The sequence below is a fragment of the Bos indicus genome, chromosome 11 (genome assembly GCF_029378745.1).
Source record: "Bos indicus isolate NIAB-ARS_2022 breed Sahiwal x Tharparkar chromosome 11, NIAB-ARS_B.indTharparkar_mat_pri_1.0, whole genome shotgun sequence".
Taxonomy (NCBI): domain Eukaryota; kingdom Metazoa; phylum Chordata; class Mammalia; order Artiodactyla; family Bovidae; genus Bos; species Bos indicus.
Window position 1 is genome coordinate 95018833 of NC_091770.1, and position 27422 is coordinate 95046254.

Genomic DNA, 27422 nt, shown 5'->3' on the forward strand with positions numbered 1-27422 from the left:
GAGGCCAGCCTCCCTTTTCCTCAGCGAGGATTTAAAAAAGTCACCCAGGAGGGGCACAGCGGCTGGAATTTGGTTCCCAAACCCCAGACCCAGGCCAGGTCTGGGGCTGTGCAGCTGTCTCACTGATCCTTGGTGACGTGAGAAACTTAAGGACAGGCCTGGCCTCAGCTGCTTTCTTGTGTTGGGTGTCCTTTTATGCAGGATGGTAACGACAGATAGAAATTATATTCTAGATGTCAGACAGCACTGGCAACCTTATGTCCATCTTCAGAATTTGGGAGGATCTTTACAGGCCTGTGAAAGCCCTAGGCCCATGCTCAGTCACTCAGTCGTGTCCGACTCTTTATGACTCTGTAGCCCACCAGACTCCTCTGTGCATGGGATTTCCCAGGCAAGAATACTGGAGTGGTTTGCCATTTCCTCCTCCAGAGGAATCTTCCTGACCCAAGGATGGAACCTGTGTCTCCTGCATCTCCTGCCTTGGGGCAGATCTTTACTGCTGAGCCACGGGGGAAACCCATCACTAATTAACTTCCTCTGAAGCACCCGAAACAGAAGTAGAGTCTGAAGGAGTCTTCGACGCCTGGAGAAGCCGGGGAACCTCAGCTGCAAGTGGAAGGCCAGCTGTGCTTGTGGGGCGGTGGGGGTGGCGGGGAGCGTGTTGGTTTCCTTGAGCTGCTATGACAAATCCCTGCCAGTGGGGTGGACTGAAACAATAAAAACTGATTCTCTCACAGTCCTGGAGGCCAGAGGTCCAAAATCAAGGTGTTGGCAGCGTTGGTTCCTTATCGAGGCTCTGAGGGTGAGTCTGCTGGGTGCCTTGCTCCCGGCTTCTGCTGGTTACCAGCAGTCCTTGGCGTTCCCTGGTGAATACACACACCTCTCCTATCTCTGACTCTGTCGTCATGTGGCCGTTTCCCTGTGTGTCTCTGAGTTCAGGTTTCCCTCTGCTTATAAAGATGCCAGCCATTGGATTTAGGGCCACCCTAGTCCTGTGTGACCTCATCTTAATTCAGTTGCGTCTGCAAAGACCCTGTGTGAGTTTTGTAGGGATGCTGTCTGACCTGGCACAGGGCTGAGGGTAGGGCATAGCTGAGCCATAGTCCTCTGGACTGTCTGTGGCCATTTGCATTGGGTTAACCAGGGTACCCAGGGGTCCCGCCAGCATTCCCATGGAGGAGACAGATGTGCACAAGGACCCCAGTTCAGGAAGGAGAGTCATAACCCCCAACTGTAAAGACTGAGAAACCCTGGAGGTGACCCGGGCAGGGGCTCGCTGACCCCAGTGCTCTGCATCCTGGACTTGCTGGCCACAAGCATTTAGTCCTTCGGTGGCACCAGCCCAGGTAGCTTAGAGCCAAGAGCCGCTCCTCTTCCTGCACGAGCCGCCAGCCGTGGCCGGGCTCCCCCGTCAGGGAGAGGGGCCCCTCCCAGTATGACAGGGCCCCACCACTCTGGGTGGTGCATGCCAGTGTGGCCTCCGCCTGCTATGTGGGTAAAGGGCAGCCCGCAGGGCATGAAGGAGGGATCCCAGGCTCTTTTGTTTCCCCAGGGACTCTTATCTCTTTTGGCAAAAGCCCTGTGACCAGTCGTTTCCGGAGACACGTCCCAGCCTGACACCTCCTGGCCAAGTGATCTTGAGCAAGCAAGTCCTGGGCCTCTCTTCATCTCTCTTGGCCTCTCCCGGGCAATAGTAGAGTTTCCAGCCGGGCCCGTTTCTGAATTAGGGAACGCTGCATGAGAGTTTGTAACAATCTTTTGTGAATCTTTCTGGTTCCTAGCACGGAGCCTGGCACACAGTCGGTGCTCAGTGAATACTCAGCAAATAGGAGAGCATGTCTCGGAGCCCAGAATGTACACTCCGTGGCCCTCCTGAGTTACAGCCCCAGAAGGGTCTCTCGAGAGGGAGATTCTGTAGGCATTTCCTTCCTCCTGTCTGTGACGGTCACCGGAGATGACCAAGGCAGGGGTGGGGAGGTTAGCGTACGGAGGCTTGATGCTGCTGAACTGTGATGGGGGCTTTCATTCATCACATAACTCATTGAGTAAAATCATACCTCAACTTGGTACCATGGGTGACAGAGTGTGCAAAAGAGCCTGGAAGAGGAGCCTGGAGACCCGAGTTCTGGTGCTGGCTTTGCACGCCTTACCGGCTCTCTGCGCTCAGGGTCGCTCCCCCCACCTCCCCGCCCATTTGCAGAGCTGAGGCCACGGCTGTCGTTAGGGCCTCTGTCCCACACCTAATGCTGGGCCCATCCAGCTTCCAGGCCTTTGCACAGGCTGTGCCATCTTGCCTGGAGTGCCCTCCCACTGCTCCTCCGCTCAGAGCAGCTTCCTCTTCTGAAGAAACAACCCCCCATTCTTCGGGCAGACTGCAAGACGCTTCCTTGTGTTTCCACACTCTGGGTGTGCAAAGCAGCAGTCACACTGGCTTGTAGCTGTGTTGGCTTGTGAGACTCCTCTCTCTCTCTCTAAATGGGGAGCCCCACTGAGGATGGACACTGGTTCCAGTACCTGCTGGTTGATTGAACAAATGATTGAAGGTCCTTGGGCCCGTTACTTCTCTGCTCCAAGCCTCAGTTTCCTGTCCTTCTGCTTTCAAGCACAGGAAGTGGGCTGGTAGATTCTTTGGGGGGTTATTCTTAGGTCTCTGGTGAGACATGAGACCTCAGATGAGTGGATTCAGGGTTTTTCCTGCTCCCAGGAATAGAGCAGTGCCTTGGCAGTGGCTGTGAGTGTGTTTGATGAATGACTGCCTGCTGTTGGTGCAGTGGTAGAACACTGTGTGGGAGATGTTCTGGATTCTCCGTGCAACATTCCCGCTTAGTGGATTCCAGTGTCTTGGGAAAGCCTAGATTGCGGCAGCCTAGACGGCATGGTCCTGACTGCCGTTGCGTCAACCTTCTCCACCTATCCCTCCGCAGGGGTTCTCCCCACTTTTAGAGGGAAGCGTGTGTGCTTCCTCTAAACATTCTCTGTCCAATGCCTGAGACTCCGTATGCACCCGCCCCGCAGAACTCCCCCTGTGCGTCCTTGTCTGGCTGGAGCTCCCCTTCATAATGTGGACGGCAGGCTCCGCCGGGTTCATCCCCATCTCCCAGGCAGGCAAGGAATTTCAACCTCCACCTTTCCCAGCTGTGGGAATCGGCACCTCTGTGAGCCTCAGTCTCCCCATCTGCAAAATGGAGATAGTAATGCCACTCTGGGAATGACCCGGCGGACCCGAACACGTGACACAGCACGTGGCTCGGAGTGGGAGCACGTTCTCATCATGAGTGCGTCTTCCTGGAGAGATCCGAGTGACACAGAGATCAGCAGTCTGTTTGTCGAAGCCAAAAAATGTCCGTTGTCTGAAGAATTCTGTTTTGGAAGACAAGCCCAGGTTTTGGGTCAGAACCTTATTCCCTCAGGAATTTCACGGTTGAGCATCCAGACAGATTTTATAAGCTTGGTGACCACCCAAGCCTTTGAGCCTTCCACGTGGATGTTCCCAGGTCAGGCTTATTCGGGAATCTCTTGCCCAGCTGGGCTGCTTGTCGCGTCGGTAGCATCATTTCCAAAGAGCAGGTTCTGTCTGGCTGTGAATAGATGTTTTTCTCTGTCTTTCTTGGATGTCTGAATGGCAGTCTCCCTCCTGCGGTCCCAGAGGCCGACCTGAGTGTAAAACTCCAAAATGGACATCAGAGCAGGGTCATCCATGCCTGCTCGGACTCTGGGCCCCCAGTGAGCCTCAAAGAGGTGGGTCAATGGCTGCTGTGACCTGGGAGTTTCCTGAGGGTCTCCCGGGGTGTGGTTATAAAGGCTGCTGAGCAAAGTGAAGGAATCAGAGTTCGTGGACAAGGTAGCAGCTGAGAGCAGCAGGCAATTTAAGAAGGATGGCTCGGGGTCTCTAGAAATCTGCCTTCTGGCATCCAAGACACAGATGCAAAGCCCCTGAGGGCAGGAGGGACTCTGGTGATATGCCTCCTGCAGGCTGAGGGCTTTGTGCTCAGTGGTTAGAGCCACAGTACCTGAGTTCATACCCCAGTTCTTCCACTTATGCTGGACAGCACACCTAACTTTTTGTGCCTCCGTTTCCCCCTTGTGTAAAATGGAGCTAATTATGTACTATAAGGGGGTCAGGAGATTAACCTCACTTAAGTGCATTAGAAGAAGGCTCAGGGCGTAGTAAACTGTTGTTCAGTCACCAAGTCGTGTCCAAATCTTTGTGGCCCATGGACTGCAGCATGCCAGGCCTCCCTGTCCCTCACCTTCTCCCAGGGTTTGCCCAAGTTCATGTCCATTGAATTGGTGGTGCCATGCAACCATCTCATCCTCTGTTGCCCTCTTCTCCTTCTTCCTTCAGTCTTTCCCAGCATCAGAGTCTTTGCCAATGAGTATCAGTAAACTGAGGCCCTGAGAGAGCAAGGGGTTCATCCGTGGTCATCCAGCAAGTCATCGAGCAGCCAGGCAGAAACTCATGATTCCTCATCTCGTGGACACTCCCCCCCCTCCCTCTGCCCCCTCAGTCAGACTGTTTCAACTCGCCTTCTGCAGAGGAAATCGCGTGACCCCCTCAGCCCACAAGAATTCAGACTGTACAGAATTTCGGAAACCTCTTCGGGCTGGCCAGGGGCCTTGTTGCAATTCCATTCAGCTGCTAGTTCTTTTTCCTTCCCTTTTTTTCTTTTGAAAGCTGCAGAAGCTTTCCTTTTCTATCTTCCCAAAGAGAAAAATTAACCTTCTGGCAAAGGAATTTGAACTTAGGTACCTGCTCTGTGTCTCTGAACCAACCCCTGCCCTCTTTCTGAGCCTCAGTTTTCTCATCTGTAAAATGAGAAGAGTTCCCTCCCCCCACCCCCCGCCTTGGCTGGACGGCCCCCACCTGCCAGCGGGTAATTGCTCTGGGGACAAGTGAGCTGAGACGTGCCACCCAGAGCGCGGATCTGCGTTGACGGTCGGGTGAGCGCTGACTAAACTAAAGCTGGTGACGCATCCTTCTAGGAAGTGAGGTGAAACCCACCAGAAATGCTGCCCACTTCCGCCCACCTCCTGGTTGCAAAGGTTATTTGAGTCATCAGAGTTGCCTGTACTTTTCTCGCTGTCTTGTTTCAGTGAAATGCTCCTCGGCCCCTCTGGGCTGATGCCCGATGGCCAGGACTGTCCCATCTGCAGACGTCAGGACCGAGGGGCTTGGCGGGCACCCCAGCCACAAGCTCTGGAGGCTGCCAGCCCAGGGGGTGAATCCCAGTTCCCAGGCTGGTGACGCCACTCCTCTCTGAGCTTCAGTCTCCTTATCTGCGAAATGGGTGGGTGAGCCCCACCAGCAGGGTGAGCTGGCAAGCCCCAAATAGGTGGACGGGAGACCCCACTCATGCTCTCTTCTCTTCTGCTTAAGAGGCCCTGGCTCTTCTGGGCTCCGGCTGGGGCACTGGAGATGTTTATAGGCCCGAGTCCTCCCTGACTGTGGGGGACAGAGGGACATTCGGCCAGGCCAGGAAGTCTGGAGGCAGACCTTCACCCATCAGGGCCAACAGCAGCCTGAGTGCAGCCCTCTCAGCCTTCCAGTGGGGAACCACGGGCCCAGGCGGGGAAGGACCCAGAGCAGGGAGGCCGTGGAGCCTAGACTAGAACCCGGGATCCTAGACCAGGAGTCCCTTTGCCCTGGGCTCTCCTGGCACCATCGGGGGCCAGCCTGGCTGAACCTGGGAATTTAGAGATGGGTGCCATCATGGGCCTGGAGTGGAATTGGGACTGAGCCCTATTTTGATAGGCCCTGGCAGGGCCCTCAGGCAAGTCATGTCCAGCCCTGAGCCCCTATTTCCTCATTTCAGAAAGAGGCATGTATCCTGCTGGGCCCACCTCTCAAAGTTGTCCTGAGGCTTCATAAGATGGTGTGGGTAAAAATCCATCTGCAGACCAATCAAGAACTGTCCAGATGTGAAGAATTTGATAATTGTCATCTCATGGGGCTTTTCTGTATCCCTGTCCCTCAGTGCCTGGTACAGAGTAGGTGCTCGTTAAGTGTTGAATCAATGAAGAACAATAGGTATCATTTATTAAGCACCTGCTATATACTAAGCATCACCCAGGGAACTTGCTGTGAGGTGCTGTAATCCTCACAACAACCTAGGATTGCAGGTATGTCCCCATTTTACAGATAAGAAAGCTGAGGCTTAAAAAGTAAAGTCATTTATCTAAGGTCACGCACAAGTGGAGTGTGAGGAAGTCAGGATTCACACCTGACTCTGAAGTCCGTGTGTCCTTCCTGATGCTCACAGTGGCCTGCTAGGTCACCTTCTCCCTGGGCTATGCTGGTGTTTAACAAATAGGTCCCCAGGCCAAGGGGTGGTGGGGTGGGAGGGAGAGGGATTTGCACAAAGCCTTGATTTGTAGCATTTGCCAATTTCCATGGAATAAATATCCTACCATGCCTGATTGCAGGCAACCAACATGATAACTGTCTCACAGAACCCCTGAGAATATAGCAAGCAGCCCCCCACAAGCCAGTAGTCATGGCTCCAGTACCCGTGCACCCCTCCACTTTGCAGCCCCTCCCATGTCCAAGGAAGGCCACCGTGTTAGCAGTGCCCCCTCTGTGGGACGACAGACTGGAACCAAGCAGATGGCTTGGGTGGGCATACCTAGACCCCTCCCCACAACCCTCTCCCTTTAGAACCCCTAGAGCTCCCTGGGGTCTCAGTATCACACAAAGACTTGGGGAGAGGGGGATGGATGAGATGCGAAAGCTGATCTGTAGCACCGAGACTGGAATATTAAGGCCTGCCAGCCCCACCGTGTGCAATATTCCTGCCAGGCCCGGAGCAGAGCCCTGTAAACGCTGGGATATAATGGACAATAAAAGTCGCTGGAAAATAGTGAGTCTCCTAGGACCACTGTCATCCCTGCCACACGCTGCTTGTTGCAACCACGAGCCCTGTGATCATGAGGCACGATCGTCATGTAAATATATAGGGTCTCTCGCCAGCCATGGGCCAAGATTTATTTTATTGAGACAGTGCGGGGAGGGAGGCGGCTCAGGTTCATCGTCCTGGTAACTTTGTAAAATGCTTTGCCATCATTTCCAGCTTCCTGGAGAATACAGCAGGAGCCAGTGTGATCTCTCCCATTTTCCCCCAAGGGGGGAGAATCCCTAGAGGCGAGGTCACCTCCTGCCTCATTCACAGGTCATGAGATCAGGGACCCCTGAGGAATGAGGACCAGCCTTGTTGTGACAGTCGGTTCACAGAGTGAGTTGCCGGAAGTAATTGTGGGAACATTGCTGTTGAATGAGCGCTGGTTCTTTATGGCGATAACGGTAATCATAATAGTAGTAACAGCCACATTTATTGAACTCTTGTGTATGCCTTGTCCTGCTAGTCCTGAGCTGCTGGTGTTCCACCTGCGTATCCTCCACTTTGTCCTCATAACAACCCCATGAGATGGGTCCTACCCGGCCCCTGTTTACAGAGGAGGGAACTGCACAGAGGTAGCCCAAATTCCTGCGGCTGGACAGAGGCAAGTGCAGGATTTGAACTTGGGGCTGTCAGAATCCAGAGTCTGTGCTGGGCTGTCTCACCTCACTTCTGGGCCCTCGGGTCCCAGATCAAATGCCACCTGCAGATCCCTGCAGCCCCCTTGATTGGCCCAAGTTGGAATCAGTGGCCCCTGCTTTGATTCTGCAGTGTAGTTAAGCACTTTGGTCTGGTTCCCCCACGACCACAAGGACTCAGGCCTACCTTTCCATCCAGGCTCTGTCTCTCTCCAACTGGGACGTGTCCGGTGAGTCATGTGACCTCACTAGCCTCAGTTTCCTCATCTGTCAAATGGATGCACTGTCTGCCTTGTAGGGTGGCTTTGTAAGCACACATGCACCCAACGCCCCTCAAGGATCTGGCCTGCATCTCTCATCTAACAGGTGCTCTGTGTGTGGATGCCCCGTGTACACATTCCACCTCCATGGTTGTGTGTCTGAGAGCCAGGAGGCCTCTGAGCCGTCTCCCCACATGGCTGTGACTTGTCATGAGGGAGCGTGACTTGTGGGGAGGGCAGTGTGCAGGGCCTGGGGGTGCTGACAAAGCCGTCCAAGGCCAGAGAGAGAGTCCCTTGGCAATACCAGACCCAGATGGTCTGGTTTTCCTCCCAGACCTGAGCCTGGGATTAGATAGAGGCTCCCAGAGCTCAGATACAGTCCGCGCCAGTGAGTCGCAAATCCTCCGTCAGCCTCATAAAAATTGTTGGCCCATGAAGAGCCCTCCTAAGACTGCAGAGCCTGACCCCCCATGTTGTAGGTGGGGAAACTGAGGCCAGGAGATAGGCCATGACTTTCCCAAGGCCATGTGGCCCTTTGAGATTCCCAAGTGAGTCCTGAGCCACCACACCACACCCGGGGGCTCAGAGTGGGATTCACCCTCGAGGAGTTAAAAATGGCCGCCTAACTTCCCAGGCCAACTCAGGGACCGCTGGGGTCCTGGGGGTGGAAATTCGACACAGGAAGGTCCAGGGCCACACCAGAGATTATGTGCTGGCCCAGAACTCCTCAAGGGGTGGCAGGACTAGAGGGAGGAGACACTGTTGCCCACAGACTGAGCCACACTGAGCCACACGGAGGTCATGTTGGAGGTTCATGGTGACCCGGGAGGCTCTGAGAGTCTGGGGACCACTGGGACTATGCCCCTCAGCACAGCTCCGCCCCCTCTTACGAGTCCCAGGTGGACAGGTGGGGGGTGACTGGCAGGGCATATGTGCCCACAGGCATGGAAACTGATCAGAGCCAAGGTGGACTTCTGGAAGGTTCTGGCTACTCCAGTCAGGAGGAAGAGAAAGACTCCCACAATCTGTGTTTCTCCAGGGTGCTAGTATGTCCTAGATGAGCATCCTGGAGGGCATTCCTCTCCAGCAAACAGCAGGCCAGAAGCAGAAGAGAAACAATGGTTAGGCAGAAAGTGCCCAACCCGAGGGCCTGACTGGCCTGTCTGGAGCCTCTACAATGGGTGCAGGCGGATGCCTCCCAGCTCGCCGGGTCATGAAGGACAGTCCTCGAAGGGGTGCCCCATGTACCGGGGCTCCGCACACCCGCAGACCTGTGGACAGCTGGCCAAGGGCCCAGCCACAGCCATCCAGGGGGCCGACACCTGGCATATGCCCGACAGTTGGACCCAGCTGGTGGGGAAGGTGCGCTGGCAGGTGGCCGAGCCCCGGTGCCAGGATCCGGCTCCCTGTGTCCTCCGGGGCCTCAGCTGCCATATGCCCGTGTCAGTCCCAGCGGTGGAGCTGCAGATGGGGCCCAGGGTGGAGCTGGCTCTCATTCTGGAGAAGGAGGCAGGTGCCGGCCACGGGAGTTCTTTTCGGAGACAGAGGGCTGGAGCGGGCCTGGAGGCGTCCCTGCCTTCTCTCACGTGCCTGCAGGTCCGCCAGCCTCCATGCCTTTGATCCCACTGTGTTCTCTGCCGGAACTCCCCTCCCCTCTGGTGCCAACCCTGGTCATCCTTCCAGGCCCCCCCGGACTCCACCTCACTTAAGGAGCTGGCCATGACCTTGCCTGGTTCACAAAGTGAGGGTCTATCCGGCCTTTCCTTGGGGGCTGTCTTACTGCTCTGTTCTGGCTTGTGGTTATCTGTCCCCGGGTTGCTGGGTGCTCTCCTGCAATCCCATAAGAGCAAGGGGGTTTCCATCTGTCTGGTCTTGGGGTCACCAGTGGTCAGCACTGGCCCTGAGCAGAGACGGCAGCTGGAAGGACGTGTGGAAGGAAGGGAAGGTGGGAACTCTGAGCTCTCAGTTTCTGGACGCACGCAGCCTGGTTTGGGAGAACGTGGGGCCAGAACGTAAGGATGTAATGACACTGACTCCATTGACTGGGGCTCTGTCATGTGTCAGGCCCGGGGCTGAGCATTTCCGAGTCCTGTAATGTAGCCCTCCACAGTCTGGGGCGCTGTGTACTCTTGGCGTGTCCCCGTTTTACCCGTGAGGGCCCGGGGCCCACGCAGCTGGGGCGCGGCCAGAGCCAGGACTTGAACTTGGTGCTGCTGCCTACCAAGGCTCTCATCTCTTAGGCAACAAGTCTTTTTGGCTTAGCTCACAAAAGAGAGATTAGAAAGTGTTCAGCTTTTATTTTTTTAATTTGTTTGGCTGCGCCAGGTCTTCGTTATGACACACGGGTCTAGTTCCCTGACCAGGGATCCACCCAGACCCCTGCCTAGGGAGCGTGGAGTCTTAACCACTGAACCACCAGGGAAGCTTCTAGAAAGGGTTACACTTTTAAAGAGACAGCAAGAATATTTATGGTTCTTCGTGTTTGCTGGGCCCCAGTGGGAGTGGGTGAGGATGGAGCACCGGAGCTGAGGGCAGGACCCCTCTTCCCTCCGAGGCTGGTGTAATCTCTGTGTCTGCGGTCCCGGTTCTGGGTTCTGGGTTCTGGGTTGGGAGTGAGGGGGTGGTGGAGCCTGCAGGGCAGATTCTGCTGCCTGACCGTGTGGGTGTGGAGTGGGTTTAGGAGGCAGGTCCTGGCCAGGCGCTGCCACAGCTGTGTCTGTGGCCCTGGGCCAGTCTCTTGCCCTCTGGTCCCAATTTCCTGGAGAGTAAAATGGGGGAATAGGACCGAGCGATCCCAGAGTGGACTCTGGTTGCATTCCAAGTCCCTCAGCTTCGGGTACACAGGTGCTCTCTCTTAAGACTGACTGGTAGCCGCTGCCGTCAGATTCCTGTCCCTGGTGAGCAGCGGGCTCCCTGGTGGCAGTGACAAGTTCCTTTCACCACAGAGGTGGCAGCCGGAGCTATTTTTGGAGCAGCTCGTGGTGGGGGAGTTTCCTTTTGGCAGTGGCTGGGGATGGGAGTCTTGGGCAGGGGAAGTCCCGTGCAGAGACCAGGCTGGCCCCTCTTCCTCCACCAGCCCTGGCACGGAGAAGCCACCCAGATCTCCAGAGGTCCTGGGACCGTGTGAGCATCTACCTTTCAACCCCGAGCCGACACCTTCCCGGAGCTCCTCAGGAGCCACTTTGCAAGGTACTGGCCTTTGCCCTGCCTCCCACTGTCGGGAGCCCCTCACCCTCTCCAGCCCCCTGGGGCTGCTCTCTTTGCCCTTGAGGGTGTGCCTAGCGAGTGACAGGGAGGCCCTAGAGACCTCTGGGGCCTGGGCTCACAGAGCACTTGACCTTGGCTGCCTCTCTGCCACCGCTGTCCCCTTGACCACACACCTGGTGGGGACTGCCAGTGGGCCAGGGCCATCAGCCTGGCATGGCCTCTGTCACTGCCCAGGTTGGAGGGGTTCACACTGGGTGATTCCGGACTTTCCAGAACTCCCAAGGTTACGAGGGAAGTGGAAAAAGTACTGATAACTCTTCCCTCTCTGGTGTGGGTTTTGGCTTCCTGGGCCCTTCCTGATGTCTGAGCAGTGAGGACTCCATGGAAGTTTCTTCTGCTGGGAATAGCCATCTTTTCAAACCTTAAAATGAGAGCAGGAGAGAAAATTAGGGGAGGCCAGGGGTTGAAGAACTTCCCCTGTGGGATTATGGATGTCCTCCTGGGGCCCAGGGCGGGCTTTTTACAAGCACTGAGCCTCCATCTCCCCAAGGGTGGCTCTGTTGGGCTTCCCCCTCAGCTGTTGGTTGGCAGGGCAGTATCCGTGGTCTGAGACAGGACACAGGGCCAGAGGAACTTCTGCTCTTCCAGGCTTCTCCCTCCTGCCCCCCACCTCTGTGTTTATGTACTAGATCACCCCCCGCTGGGGCCACAAGGAGAGTGATTTCGTCTCTGCCTTTGAAGAAATTCTCCATTTGAGGGAGAGGAAAACGTGGGAACAGGCAGTGATGGCATAGAGACCAGGCCAGTGGAGACTGGGAGTCACTCACTCACTGTCTGAGGGAGTCCAGGAAGGCTGCCTGGAGGAGGTACCCTAGTTTGTGCCCAGAAGGAGGATCCAGGTTTGCCAGGAGGCAGTTTATTCCAGGCCAGGGGAAGCAGAACCTACCAAGGCCTTGAGGAGAGAGCAAGTTCGTTTCCATGGCGGATTGGGGTCCTTGGGATGGTGGGCCTGCCCAAGGGAGACCCCCAGCTCCATGGTCTCCAAGGATGGCACTGGGCAAATGAGATTAAAACCCAGACTTGAGAGAGTCGGAGCACCTTCTGACACAGGTGCACGCTGTTTCCCAGCATCACCAGCTTGGCAGGTCACTTGGCTTTTCCACTCCTCGGTTTCCTCATCTGTAGGAGGGTGGTGCAGACTCATGGGGGAGCATGCTGGAGTGCTCCAGTCACTCCCCGGTGCAGAGCACGGCTGGGCAGATCTTCCTTCACCACGTCCTGGCGCCAAAGGCCTTCCCGGGGAAGAAACCAAATGCCTCATTGCTCTGAGAGATGCTGACGGTTCCTACATTTTCTTTTGCTCACAGAATTGAGTTTTATTACCGAAGGAGGAAAAAGTAAAAGGTGATCGGGAGCCTCCTTGATTTTAAAAAGGCTCAGGAAAGCCCCGCAGTGCAGGCATGGTGTGTTTTCAATTGCCTGGTGACCTCTGCCTGATCTGAGACCTCGGGGAAATCTGAGCATGGAGGCAGGTGTTTCTTGCTTGGGGCATCAGGAGGATGCAAGGAGCCCTGCCTCCACTGACTGGTCAGAATTTTACTCAATCAGCTCCCACTGGACACCCGTTTTGTGCCTGGTCCTGGGCGAGGCCTTGACGGTTTAGAGATGACTGCTGAGCTCAGTCCCTGCCTTGAAAGGCCAGCAGAGGAGGAGGGCAGAGTGACAGAGGGAGCAGTTTGTACCCAAACAACTGGACTTTAGGGGAGAAGCCTGTGTGAAAGCCGTCAGATGGGGAGGGGGGCCTGGTACAGCTGACTGCCCCTGGGTGCCTACCCCAAGGGATCCAACTGTGTCCACTTTATGGATGCGGGAGGGGGTGGAGCTTTCCCAGGGTCCCACGAGAAGTCTGAACCTGATTAGGGCCCAGAACCCAGTCCTGATACAGGAGACGACCTTTGCCTCATGGGAGGTCCTAGGTTCCAGGCAGAAGCTGCAGTGTGGAAGGACGTGGAAGGTTCAGGTTGCTGTGTGGTTGGGATGGGAAGGTCCTTACGTGCAGGGGCCTGGGGCGGGGTAGACTTGCAGGACAGCAGGCCAGCGCCAGCTGGACAGAGTTTGGGATGCCTCGCTCAGGAGTGTGGGCCTCTTTCTGGGGAGTTGGTTTTTTTTTTTTTTGGGTGGGGAGCAGCAGGTTGCGATTTGTGTCATGTTGAGGGAGGGAACCTCTCTTGATGGGAGATTGGGTCATCAGGCAGAGCCAACTCCAGGGACCCCACTGAGAAGGGCCCAGGCCAGCAGAGGGCAGGGTCTCTGGGTGAGTGCAGACTTGTCTGGGGAAAGGACCAGCAGCCTAGATGAAGCCCAGGTATGGGTTGTGAGAGAGGGCGAGGCATCCCTGGGATGAGCCTGCATTCCCACTGGCTTCCTGGGCAGACAGGAGACCCCATTGCTGACATGGGGACCCAGGGAAGGGCAGGTGAGTCCTCAGTGCCTGGGACTTTTGGTAGTCGGGGTTGGGAGCTCTGGAGAGAGGCCCTGGGCTGGAGAGAAATGGGGGTGAGTGGTGGGTGAGGAGATGCAAGCCAGAAGAGAACGACGGGGTGGGGGTGCCAGAAGGAAGGTGAGCTGAGTGGGCAGAAAGGCCCCATTGCTGGGTGGGCACTGCATTGTCCCTTCAGCCACTGGCCTCCAGGTTCTGCAGGCCCACCCTGTGGGGAGACCCCGCTCCCCTGAGGAGGGGGCTTAGGGACCTCTCTGCACAGGCCACACTGCCCTTCCAGGGGCTGCATGTGGCCCCAGGTCTCACAGAAGCCAGCCTCCTGCTGGTCGTGGAGCCATGGAATCTGAGTAGTGAGTGTGACTTTGGGGGTGGGATGAGGGGACCCAGGACCAGTCGGGAAGCCAGACACCGTCTGTGGCTCTTCCCCTGCAGCTCCCCGGCCCCTGTAACTCTGGCCTGAGATTGAGCTGCTTTCTGTCAAGTGATGAATGGGCAACGTCTCCTTATCTCAACCCCAGAAGAGAAGGGGGACTGGGATGGGGGAAGCAGCAGCCAGAACCACACCCCTGAGCCGGAATTCATTCATTCCCTCCCTCACTGTCCAAGGAAGTATGGACCAGAGGAGGCAGGCACACTTTGGTTTCAAATGTCAGTGCTGCCTGCTGCCTGCTGAGTGACCCTGGGCCCGTCACGTAACCAGTCTGAACTTTCGTTTCCTCCTACGTGGGTTGTAGCAGCCCCCGCGCGGAGTGGCTGTGGGGTGGAACCAGGCGTGTACAGCTCTTGGCATGTCCCTGGTGCGCACACAGTGAGGGCTCCACTAGCGTGGGCTGTCATTAGGACCGGTCCCTGTGTGGGGGGCGATCCTTACTGCCCAGGCCTCACGCGAGGACACCGGGTCATCAGTGGTGTCCCTTTCCCTTTTACTCGTAGCCTCCCTGGTCTGAGGAACAAACGGCAGACTAAATCCAAACACCCATCTCCTTAGGGTCACGCCCCACTTTAGTAAGAGCCCTGCTGAAGGCCAGGGCGGGAGGCATGTGTCCAGGGGCTTTGCAAAGGCAGCCCCAGTTCTCGGAAACACTGAGGAGGGTGTTTGCTTTGGCAAATCACGTTTTCCCTTGGAGCCTTGGTTTCCTCATCTGCAAAATGGACCTGGTGGCACCACTTGGGATTCCTGGAAGATGTCAAATTACGTGGCCTGCGGAGGCATTGCTGTGGGTGCTGGCTGACGCTGAAGCTGGTCTGGCCTTGACCTCCCCAGTGGCCAGCCTGTGAACTGCTTGGCCTCCTGCTGGGCTTCAGAGTCCGTCTGTGTAGGGGTGTGTTGGGCCATGCGGGCCTGTGGTGCCTCTCCTCCCTCTGCCACCCCAGCAGTGGGCACCTTTCCTAAGCTTGCATGGCCAGCATGGAGCTTGCTGGACCAGCAGAGCTAGCCCCTTGTGCCCATTCTGGGGTCAGGCCACTCCTTCTGTGTATGTAGGAGGGTGGGGAGTCACCAGGTTGGCTTCTTGCTTTGGAAAAATGACTTGTGAAGCTTTTCACTCAGCTGGCAGGAATAGAGAGGGGCCTTCCCCAGAGAATGGGCAGAGGGTATGGCGTCCAGCTGAGACCGGGCCTCTGGGGTTGTCAGTGAGGTTCTTCTAAGGGTGTGGCAGCCTCTCAGCCTGGGAGCCACACAGGTCTTCACCAGCTCCACCCCCAAACCTGGGGTAGTGACGACCCTGCCCCTGTGGACACACCAAGAACGTGGCTCTGCATAAAGCCTGTGACCTGATTGCATACACGTGTGCACATGCACGCACACGTGCAGAGAAGGACAAGTGGACACTCGCTGTTCCCACTTCAGGGCTGAGGAGCATGATGAGGTGTAGACAGATACTGGCACCCCCACGACCCTGGCACACTCAGGCCTCCAATCCTGGCCCAAGCTGGGTCTTTGGTCTGAGCCTTCCTGGTGTCCTGGGTTGTTTTTCCTGGGAGAATAAAGCCTCAGTGAGCCACCATCGTCCACAAAGTGTGGTATTTGGCAGGAGGCGATGGAGGGACATGACTTTGCCCTAGAGGAAGTTTTAGAAATTGGGAGACAAGCGCCAGGCGACAGTGGTGGTCAGAAAGTCCTCTTGGGGAGCCTAGGAGCCCAGCCTGGAAGCCAATCCCTTCCAGGAAGTGCCCAGACTAAACCCACTCACCCACCTCCTTAGGGTCACACCCCACATTAGTAAGAGCCCTGCCAAAGGCCAGGGCCAGGAGAGCTTGTCAGGGGATTTGCAAAAGCAGCTCCAGGTCTTATAAACGCTGAGGAGGGTGTTTGCTCCAGAGTCACCCCAAAGAAGCCATGCAGTGGAGTAAAGAGATCATGATCTGGGGTCTAGCATCCCAGCTCTGTCTTTTACTGGCTGTGTGACCCTGGGCAAGTCCCTGCCCCTCTCTGAGCCCCAGTTCCCATGTCTGTCGCATGGAGTCAGGCCCTCCTCCACTGTCCGGAGGTGGTTAGTGGAAACGATGCTGGTAGCAGCTGAAGCCTCAGTGGACCCTCCTCTGTCCTGAGGCGTTTACGTCTGTTAGCGCAGTTAATTCTCAGTGACCCTCAAAGGTAGATCTTAGCCCCATTTTCCAAATGAAGGATTAAAGGCAGCCAAGCCAAGATTTGAACCCAAGGCAGGTTGGGCTCCCAAACAGGCCCTGGGCCTTCCCCACAGAGCTCATCCCCATCCAGTCCCCGGGCACCTGGGGGACAGGCATATGTGTGAACCCAGGCTGGAGAGCCCTGGAAGTGCAGGGCTCTCACTCCCTGCAGAAGAAAGGCCCTCTGTGAGGTGGCGCTCAGTGTGGCCTGCGGCTCCGGGTCTCACATTCCACAGATTTTTGGCCCCTGACTTGGGCTTGGCAGCCTGGGCCCCATTGTTCTGCGACTTGGCAGGAGCCATGAGACAGGCAGCTCCTGGAGGTGCCCTGTGTGCAGAGTCCTTACCCTGCTCTTTGAGTCTCATCCCTTTGCCTTGATCTTTCTGCAGCTGAACCCCCTAACAAGGGGTTTCTGGCAGGAATTTCCAGGGGTATGAAAAAAAGTGAAAGTGTTAGTCACTCAGTCGTGTCCAACTCTGCGACCCCATAGACTGTAGCCCGCCAGGCTTCTCTGTCCATGGAATGCTCCAGACAAGAACACTGGAGTGGGCCTCCATCCCTTCTCCGGGGGATCTTCCCGACCCAGGGATTGAACCCCGCTCTCCTGCATTGCAGGCGGACTCTTTACTGTCTGAGCCACCAGGGAAGCCCTGAGATATAGCCAAACAGGATGCAGATCCACTGAAATCCATCACCCTGGAAAACCCTAAGAGGCAGAGGCTGTCTTGAGCCTGGGTGGCGCTTTGGAGGCAGAGTAGGGTTCAGAGCGTTCTTCTGTAGCTTATTCCCAACATGATATTTTGTGTTCGCTCTCTGAGCCTGAGTCTCCGCCTGTAAAATGGGTCTTTCGACAGCCCAGGCTAAGTGGAAGAGATCTGGCACTGGATGCCTTGGAGAGAACCTTCACTTCCTTGCTTCCTCCCCATCCCTCCCCCTCTGTCTCCGTCCTCTCTGTGTGGTTCTCTCTGGCACTTGGGGGTGCTGTGACTTGCAGACTCCTTTCCTGGAACAAAGGCCCTTCCTCCTCACAGGGGCATGAGCTGCAGCCAGTTCTATTAGGTTCTGGGCAGAACCATTCTTAGGAACAGGAAGTTACCCCAGGGGGTTGGCAGACCAGGCATGCAGATGGCAGTACTGCATCCGCTCGGTGCCATCCCGAAGAGAGAGAGCTCTGGGGTCCGTGTGGGGGAATGGCCCCTCATGGCCCACCACCCCCGGGATCACCCCTGCCCACTCAGCACCGCCCCGTTTGTGAATTGGGGGGCGGGAGTTGTTCTGTGGGGACTGCTGGAAAGGAAGATGATGTTCTGCTGGTAAAGGCCTTGGGGGTGCAGAACCAGGGGTTTGGGGCAAAGATGCTGTCACAGGTCTGCACCCTGGCTCCGCTACATGTGATCTGGGCAAATCTCTTAACCACCCTGGGCCTCAGTGTCCTTGTCTGTTAAGTGGAACAGTAACAGAATCTGTCTCGTGGAGGTGATGTTAAGAGATGATGGGCTAATGGAGGTGAAGGGTATGTGGGCCCCAGCGTGATAAGGACACTCAGTTCAGTTCAGTTGCTCGGTCATGTCTGACTCTTTGCGATCCCATGGACCGCAGCACACCAGGCTTCCCTGTCCATCACCAACTCCCGGACTTCACTCAAACTCATGTCCATCGCGTAAGTGATGCCATCCAACCACCTCATCCTCTGTCTCCACCTTCTCTTCCTGCCTTCGGTCTTTCCCAGCATCAGGGTCTTTTCCAATGAGTTGGTTCTTCACATCAGGTGGCCGAAGTATTGGAGTTTCAGTTTCACCATCAGTCCTTCTAATGAATATTCAGGACTGATTTCCTTTAGGATTGACTGGTTGGATCTCCTTGCAGTCCAAGGGACTCTCAAGAGTCTTCTCCAATACCACAGTTCAAAAGCATCAATTCTTCGGTGCTCAGCTTTATTTTTACTCTTTTTGTTTATATTTTTACCTGTTGCTGCACATGGGCTTTCTCTAGTTGTGGCACGTGGGGGCTACTCTCTAGCTGTGGTGAGCAAGCTTCTCATTGCAGTGGCTTCTCGTTGTGGGAGCAGGGGCACAGGCTCAGTAGATGTGGCACGTGGGCTTAGTTGCCCCGCAGCATGTGGAATCTTCCTGGACCAGAGATCGAACACGTGCCCCCTGCACTGGCAGGCGGATTCTTAACCACTGGACCACCAGGGAATTCCTATTACTGTTACTTCTGATGAGCCCAGGGCCCCTTACTTTTGGGGCCTGTGTGAGAAAGGGGGTGAACTCCTGAGAGCCTGCAGACCACCTCTGGATACAGGTATTAGATGATCGCTACATGGGGACGTGGGAGGTGACGTTGACAAATACCTCCTAGGTCTCTGCCCAATGTGACTTGCCCAAAGTCCCAGCTGGGGAGTGACAGAGCCAAGCTATAAACCTAGGCCCGCTGGCCCCAGGAGGCTGAGTGGGGCAGGACATGGGAACTAGAGATGGCTGCATTGTGGTTTCTAACCCACGTGGTCTCTGAGCAGGTAGGCAGGTGAGCGAGTCACGCGCGGACCTGGCCTGTGGGCCGCACCTGGTGCCTTCCGAGATAAAGACAGAACCTTCTTGCTGAAGACAGTTCTCCTCCAGCCTCCCCTCGGAGGTCTCCCTAAGGGCGGAGGACGGTGAACATGTCACCCCGAGGGGTCTAAGGGTGCAGCCTGAAGCAGCTGCAGAGCCTGCAGGAGTCTCCGGTTTTATCTTAAAATTCATGCGCATTTTACATTTTGTTCCCTCTGTATCCGGCTTATTGTCGCACACATTTCCCTCCTGAGTAACAGCACTGCCTGGGGAAGCTGCTCGTGTTTATCTGTTTATCCCGGGGCTTTTCGTACCCAGGTCCTCACTGTGTCACCCAGGGCAAGGGGGTGGGGGGGTGTGCACTCCAGTGCAGAAGCCCAGACACAGATGGTTGGGAGGTGCTGAGAGGCTGGGGGCCCATCTGCACTTCAGGAATCCTCCTCAGAGGCCCTTGTGGAGGAGGAGACCCAGAGGTCCAGGCGGAGAGAAGCCTGGGCTGGGCCAGAGGCAGGGGGAATGGGGTGGGAGAGACTTCAGAAGTACAGGCACACCCTGTAATACCCTCTGAGGGACTCTCATTAGAGAAATGAGCAGAGAGCGATATCGAGAGATCCACCTCTTTGTCTACACATACACATTAGGATGAAGATCATAAAATGCCATGAAAATGAAAACTGATAATGTTTGTCGCTCAGTCATGTCCAACTCTTTGTGACCCCATGGACTCTAGCCCGCCAGGCTTCTCTGTCCTTGGAATTCTCCAGGCAAGAATACTGGAGTGGGTTGCCATTCCCTCCTCCAGGGGAATCTTCCCAAGCCAGAGATTAAGCCTAGGTCTACCTCATTGCAGGCAGAATCTTTACCATCTGAGCCACCAGGGAAGCCCCAAATTACCATGTGTGGGGGTCAAAACTGGTGACTTCACAAGGAGGAGAGCATCGGGCCAGGCCATACTGGGCAGGGGGTCTCAGCACCCGAGACTTGCTGCTTGGCTGAGGTGGGCACCACCTATGGACAGTGCCCTGCCCCACGTGGCCTCGCTTCCTGCCATCTACTAAGAGAGGGGTGCGAGGGAGGAGCTGGGCCTGTCCTGGGGACACAGGAAGGTTGGGCACTGGACAGCACTGTGCACATTCTAGGGAGGCTCTTGGAGGGCAGAGCCAGGGAGGCCAAGAGTCAAGGTCAGAGGGTGATTCAGGGCTTGGTGGCCACACTTTGACAGGTGTCATAGTCATCTCGGAACCTGGGAGGGCTGGCCTGTTGACTGCCAGAAAAAACTACAGTGGGGGGAAAGGAAGAGCAACATGTGACCAGGTCTGCAGGGCTCTGACTGTGCCAACCCCAGTTGTGAGGGGGGTGGGTTCGGTGTGGGTTCCTTCCCGCTGCCCAGACCACCCCCTTCACGTGGGGCATGTGTGCACTCAGGAGACACGTGCAGCCAGGCTTGCCGACCCCCTGGGCCAGAAGCCTGTCAGCTTGGACTTCGGCTGGTGGGGATGGCCAGGGATGACCAAGTTACACATAGGTGGCGATAGGCAAGGTCCGTTCAGAGAGAAAGATGGTGTCCGGGTTCGGGTTCTCCAGAAGCGGATGCTGAGACGAGGCCATGTGGGCGAAATCATGAGGGAGTAGGGGAGCAGACAAGCAGGGGGTGTTATTTTAGACCAGCTCACCCCGCTTGGGTGTCTACAGCTCAGAGTTGTCCTGACCAGGGGCTTGCACACTCGCCCCTTGGCCACTGATTCCTGGGGATGGGGACTCCAGCACTTTAGAGGGTGTAAACAGTGCTGCTCCAGTAGCCTGGCCAGTCCTTCTGGGTTCTGTTTGGAGTGGGTCAAGGGAGAGGTGCCCGTGGGAATGCCAGGGCCATGCCTGGTGGAAGGAGCAGCAGCCTAGTTGGGGGTGCTCGTCACTTGCCTGCTCTGCACCCCATCTTCCAGGTGTCCTGTGGGAGCCCCGGCCTGGCCCTGGACACTGTGTTAGGTGCTGCAGAAATGCTGGTGCTTGCGTGGAGGGCTTTCCTCCTGAGGAGGAAAAGGGGCTGTACAGCCTCTTCTGTGTGCCTGGGCCTGGGTCCTACCCAGGCCATGCCTGTCTGCTGGGAGTGATACTGAGATGGCCTTCAGCTCAGGCCTGGGCACATGACAGGTGCTTCATCACGGACAGCTACTGCGGTTACTATGGCAACTGGTGGCTGGCATCCTTGCCTCTCCTCTCTGAGAGGGCCTCTGATGTGGCTACACCAGCCCTGGAGGTTGAGGGAGCTGCTCCCTTGTGCCGAGGGCTCTGCCCCTGCCTGGAGGTTTGTACAGGACTGTGAGTGGGACCCTCGGCCTTCCCGGTGTCTGGAGTGCCAGGGCCCAGCAAGGATGGGGACGGGCGGTCCTTCTTGATTTGAGACTTGCAGTCTGACTCAGGGTCGGTCTCTCTTGGCCACTAAGTTGCCAACGGGGATTGTATGGGGTGAGGATGGAGGTCAGGCCTGGGGGACAGTGATGTGGAAAGAACAGGCTATGGAGTCTGGCCCATGTGGTGTTGAATATGGTGCCTCTCTTGCTGGCTGGCAGGCCACCTTTGGGCTTTTCCCGGCTCAGAGCCTGCTTCCACCTCTATCCAGCGGGGCTGATCCTAGCAGCCTGGTCGGGACAGCGTAATGGAGGGAGGTGTGTCACGCAGGCTGTCACGCCCCAGCGCTGCCACTTCCGAGCCACATCACCATGGGCAAGTTACCCGACAGCTCGGCCCCTCAGCCTGCACATCTGTAAAAGGGGGCAAGTGAAGGTGCACAGGCCTGTGTGTAAGAAAGCCCTCATTTTCTGTTGCAGCCCGTGCCCTCGCGAGGCTGGCATGCAGGATGGCAGGACAGCCCAGCCACATGCCCCATGGAGGGAACCCAAACAACCTCTGCCACACCCTGGGGCCCGCGCACCCTCCTGACCCACAGGTAAGCCCTTCTCCATCATTTGCAGTGCATCGGAGAGTCTGGGAGGATCACTGATCCCTGAGGCTGCTTCATCCCGGCCGCAGGAGGAAGCCCCTCAGCAGCCCCCAGACACCTTGAAGGCTTCCCGTTATGGAGGCAGAGTCACTGCCTGATTGTTCGGTCCTCCACCTGTCAGCCACACTCACAGATGCCCTCTGGGCTGGGACGCCTGGCATTGGACCTGCCCCTGGGGTTTCCATGTGAACGGAAGGGCTTTATTTCAGAGGGATCAACGCTGGTTAGAAGGACAGACGTAGAGGGAGTCCTGGAGGCCTGGGCAGAGTGAGGGGCGCAGGGGAACAGGCGGGGCACACCTGGGATCAGAATGTGCTTCCTGACTGAGCCGGGCTCCTCCTTTCTGGTCTCAGCTGTGCTCTGGCCCTCCCTACGGGGAGGGGAGCCTCTTTGTCTGGAGGCAGCAGAGTTTCAGGGACACTGGTTCCCTTCCACCTGCCCCACCTACCCTCTGTGTAGAACTTTGGAGAGCCAGGCAGCCTTTCGCAGCTTTTCAGAAAGTGGCTTCTGGGATTCTGGGCTGCCCGCACACCCCACACCTTTCACGTTGCACCTTTCCCTAGGGTGCCCTCCTCGACTCCTCCAGGCCTCAGTCCAAATGCCGCTGCCCCTGAGGAGCCTTCCTGTTCCCCTCCCTGCTCTGTGCTGCGCCCAGACCTGTGCACAGGCGCTGGGTCAGGGCCACGATCGCATGTACTGGAACACTGCCTCTCAGGTCTGCCTCCCTTCGTAGACAGAATCTCCTGGGTGGGGCTTCACCTGCCAAGTTCGTGAGCTGCATGCATCCACCCAGGACACGGTCGTGTGCTAACAGAGCCAGGTCTGCTTTTAGGGAGCACACAGCCTCACGGGAGAGAAAGACAAGAAAGAAAGCAGAAGAAACTGGGGGCCATGGAACTCCAACAAGGCATGTGGTCTAAACTAGGGAACCAGAGAGGCCTCCTGGAGGAAGTGGCTTGCAGAGACCTAAAAGGGGGACAAAGAGCTTGGCTGGACAGACTGGCCAGTGCCAGATGCTGTTGGGTGCTGTGGGCAGCCTGGAGTGATGAAAAGTAATTGTTGAGGGTTGGCTTTTGTCCCAGGCCTATGAGACCTAAATCAGGAGGAGATTCAGAGAGAGCCACCTTCCTGAGTCTTGTTAGGATTGTCACAGCTTCTAACTGCCTAGTTTTGTTGGAAGACTTCAGGTGGACTGGTGTTTGACCTTCTTGGGCAGGGTTGCCATGTACAGTTGTACAGGTTCTGCACTGCCCAAAGGTGCCTGGCCAAGGCAGCAAGGTGAGTCTGAAGTCCTTCTCCTGTACCTGAGCTCTTATTCCGCTGTGCTTCCTGGTGTGAGACTAATCAGCCCAAGGAAAGGTGCACCTCTGTAGATTCACAGAGGTGACGTGTGAAGTACAAACTGCATGTGTGTGCACACAGGAGGTCCACAGGCAACCGTGCTGCTCATCCTCCCATCCCAGGCACCGGCTGGGATGTAGGGGCCCATTTTCTCAGTGAAATGTGAGGAGGCAGGTCCCAGAAAGCTGGGAAGCCCATAGACACTGCTGGTCCAGGGTCCACCAGGACACTTCCCCAATGGCTGGGGGCAGCGGGCCTCCTCGGGTAATGTAGCAATTTGTCACATTAAGTCATTCACTAACAATTGAGTCCCCCTTGATTAATCTCCCAGAATTAGCCAGTTGCATTTTGAGCAATTAGGGTTAATTACAGCCTCATTTGGCAGAGCAGAGAGGCCTGTAATTATTTCATGAACAAGGCGAGGAGGTGGTGGGCTGCGGTGGCAGCGCCGTCCGGGTGTCTCTTTGCACATGTTGGAGTGGGTAATGACGTAGTTAAGTGTAATTAGATATGATTACTCAGCATTGGCAAGCGGCTGGCGGGAAAGGTGCCCCCGGTCCACCAGTATCTGGCCAGGTCTGCGGAACTGGGGCGCAGCCACATTGATGCTGGGGCTGCTGCAGGGTGGGGCTGGAATGAAAAAAGTCAAGCACTCTGTCTCCCCTCATCTCATAGAGCACTGGTCTTTAAACACTGTCTGGGGAGAGATCATGGCTTGAATCTTGTCTGTTTCAGGACATAGAAACACCTCAAATTGATGGCACAGGCATTTTCCTTTATGGCAGGAGGCACTGCTGTTTCCCTGAAGTCACCTTAGAGAAAAGAGCCAGACTGCATGATGGCAAGAATGCTGTGCTCTGGACCAGGCAGGATGTGGTTCCTCACTCTATTCCCTCACTAGCCAGGTGACATTGGGTAAATGACCTCTCTGAGCCTCAGTTTCTTCTTCTGTAAAATGGGGCCACAGAGTGAGATGATATGTTTTAAACACCCAACATGGTATTCAGCATTGTGGGTGTTAAGGAAATGGTATGTGATTGATCTTACTCTTATATTCTAAAAATCATTTTAGTTTTCACAGCTCAACAGCCCAGGGCTGGAAATATCCCCAGTGTAGAAAAAACAATTTAGTTAGCATGCAAACTCTGACTTTTGTTAACCTTCTGTGTCCAAGGCTAGTGGTTTGTTCATCTGAAGGAGCTTTCTAGCTCTGGGTGCTGTCAGCCTATGAAAATAAGTTTGCTGAACCGGGTAGAATTTTATGTGAAATTCATATAGACTTGGAGAAGCTGAACATGCTTGCTTTTATGGAGGTTTCAAATGAATGAATGAATGGAGTTGAGAAACAGCTTAAAATGCCCCTTTGGTTTATGATTTTTACCTGTTTGCTTCAGAGCATTTTCATCAGGAAAGAAATGCAAGGCTGAGCTGACCCATTAAGAACCATATGAATTTCCAAGAAGGAGAAAGGTGTTCTTGTCTGAGAAAGCCTCAGTTAATGTGTCTTCCATTCTGGAAAGTCTTTGCAAACCTGCTTGGGACATGCCAAGTTCAGTTATATTCGTCACTGTTCGGAGAGAGGAATGTGCGTATGTTCAGGGGATGGGGACAGCTGTCACTAGTTCCGCATGGCACCACAATCTTCATGAAAATCTTCCTAAAGCAATAGTGGTAGATAAGATTTAATGATCAAATATTAATGGCCATTAAAATTCAAGAAGTGTTTGCCAAGTGTTATAAATTCAGCGAGTGCTTGTCTCCTTTCTGCCTTGGGTCTGCTGGGGAGCCCTTCACATAAGTAGATAAAGACCGTGTAGAGGAAAGGCTCCCAGGGAGGGATGAACTGATGCAGAGGGAGCCTGGAGAATGGGGTGGCTTGTTTTGCCCCAGGGATCAGGGTTGATAAGGAAAGCTCTAGAAAGGAGATGACATGTGGGCTGATGTTGATCAGGAGTTTGGGGTATGACAGGGAGAGGCCATGTTCAGGAAGAAGAAAGAACCCAAGCTGAAGGTGCAGGATCAATCGGGTTAGATAAGCATTTAAATACCTGTGCTTAGGTAAAGTAGCACAGCAGATGCTTATGAAAGGTCTGGAATCCACGCTGTCATTTGGCACTGTACCTGTAGCAAACAGGAAGCCTGTTATGGATTTAAATTGACAAGGGGTTGGGGTTTTTTTAATTTTTTTTTATTTTTTAAGGGGTTGGGGTTTTAGGTCCCTGGTAGCTGGTCATGAGTCAGGTGAAAATAGGAGGTCACATGATGCTTTGACCTTAAATGGGCTGGACACGAGGAGGGAAGATTCCAGAGACTTCCAGCAGTAACTGAAGGGATGAGGGGGAGAAGGAGGTCGAGGACGTGGCCAGCCTGCTGGCGTGGGAGCTGATGCTTTTCATGGTTTGTTTCCCTTCAAGTCTTTGCTTGTTAGTTGTTGGAGCCGGTTCCAAATTCTCTCATCCGTGTGTTTAAGCTCAGCCTTCCCGGAGTTTGGTTTGTGAGGCTCGTCCTGGGGGCGCCGCCACAGCCGAGATGATGTTAGGTTTTGTCATCAGGCGTCTAGATGTTCAGGCTTCTTGCTCACCGTTCCCATGAGCCGATGGCACAGAGCTGAGTGTAGACAGACTTCCAAGTTGAGACAGTCTTGGTGGTGCTTGTACCTACATTGCAATGCCTGGCACTTACCTCATTCCATCCTCCTACCAAGCCAGAGGAGGAGATCTTATTTAAAACTCCTCTCTGCAGGGGAGGAAATCGAGATGTGTGGTAAGTTGTCCGTCTTGCTACCGAAGGGAAAGCCAGCAGTGACTCCAAGTCTGGTGGCCACACAGAGCCCTTCTCGCCACTCGGGCTGCAGGAGGGGAGGCTGGCTTCAGGTACGAAATTAGCCAGACCATGAAGAGCTGAGTGGGTCTGGCCTCATAAAGAGTCTGACAATATGGACTCTCTGTAAATCGCGCCCTTCTTTTGTGCCAGGCAGATTTAAAACACATCGCTGTATACACATACACTGAATCCATTAGAAGTTCCCGGCACACAATGTCAGATGTCTTTAAAGGTGAAGTTCGTTTACAGGAAATGTCATTCTGATGAAGTGTGCTTTTTAAAATCGTAGAAGCGGTTGCCTTAAAATTAATGATGCATTGCAAATATCAGGGAAAAAAGACCCATCCAGTGTAAAGATGATTAAAATTCAGGTCAGAAGTCTGACTTAGTCAGGCTAAATTTTTTAATGAGATTTCAGAAAATTAATTGGGCGGATGCATTTTTATTCTTTTAATATGTGATTTTATGCTCCTGTTTTTTTTTAAAGGATTTGTCGATGGCTGAGGCTTACCGTGGTTCAAACATTTTAAACTCAAATTAACACAGGGTGAAGGGTGTTTGTGGCCTAATTTGATCTGACTTGGGAAAGAGAGCTAGGTTTTACCAAGCTTTCTGGGGTGGCGGTATCCTGGAGTGGCCCAAGACACCAGGTCCCCCTGCTGTTTGTCTGATGTTGTCCTCCCATCTCTTGGGAGACTGCGGTCCGGGCTAGAAGTGACTCAGGACCTTGGCCATGTCCTTGACTCGTGACCCCACCAGATTCCTCCTGCTGCCCAAGGAGTTGTTCCCAGGGGTTCCTCCTCTCTGAGATCATTAGTGCCCCCTCTCAGGCCCACTGCCACCTCCCTGTCCCTCCACCCCATCTCTTCTACCTTTGGGGGAGAACTAAGGGGCTCCCACCATGGGGAAGGGGGATGAATAGTCAGAAATGGCCTCTGGTGCCCACAGCACAGCCTAGAAAGGGGGGCAAGCCTGTCATCTAGTTCTTTGTCCTTGGCAAACAGCTCTGAGTGACTGATGGAAGGACAGTCAAGTCAGAGGCTGCAGGTACATCCATCTCACCCCTTTACTGTAGCCAGAGGATGTCGGGTAAATGACCTCTCTGAGCCTCAGTTTCCTCATATGTGAAATGGGGCTATGAAGACCTATTTAAGTGAGATGGTGTACTTTAAACACCCAGCACCATGGGTGCTAAGGAAACAGGATGTCATTGATCTTAGTCTTGCATTTTAAAATACATTTTACTTTTTATAGCAAGAGAATCCGGAGCTAGGAATATGCTTAGCGCAGACCCTCAGTGGAATGGGAATGCAAGTGGTATTGATAACGCCAGCTGACAGTTCCCTGTTTATTCCCTGGGCCAGGCTCCCACCTGGCTGGGCACTGTGCACACCCTGCCTTTGTTTCTCCCCAGCCCCTGGGAAGTCTGCATTCCTCCAGACATTCTGCAGTGCCAAACCAACAGTAATAATAGCAACAAACATGATAATAACACCAAATATGCAGCATTTCCTTAGTATCGGGCCCTCTTCTAAGTGTTCACTCATTAATTATTTAACCCCCAACAGCCCTCCGGAGGGTT

At 55.0% G+C, this 27422-nt stretch overlaps 1 protein-coding gene across 1 annotated transcript in view; it reads left to right on the plus strand.

Moving 5' to 3' along the window:
• The window catches only part of NEK6 (NIMA related kinase 6), an 86304-nt gene that overhangs the window by 21408 nt on the left and 37474 nt on the right, over nt 1–27422 (plus strand). Inside the window, exon 2 of the mRNA XM_019970810.2 lies at nt 21504–21622. Within this exon, the coding sequence (XP_019826369.1) occupies nt 21533–21622 (90 nt within the window). The 5' untranslated portion in view covers nt 21504–21532. The remainder of the gene's footprint in view (nt 1–21503; nt 21623–27422) is intronic.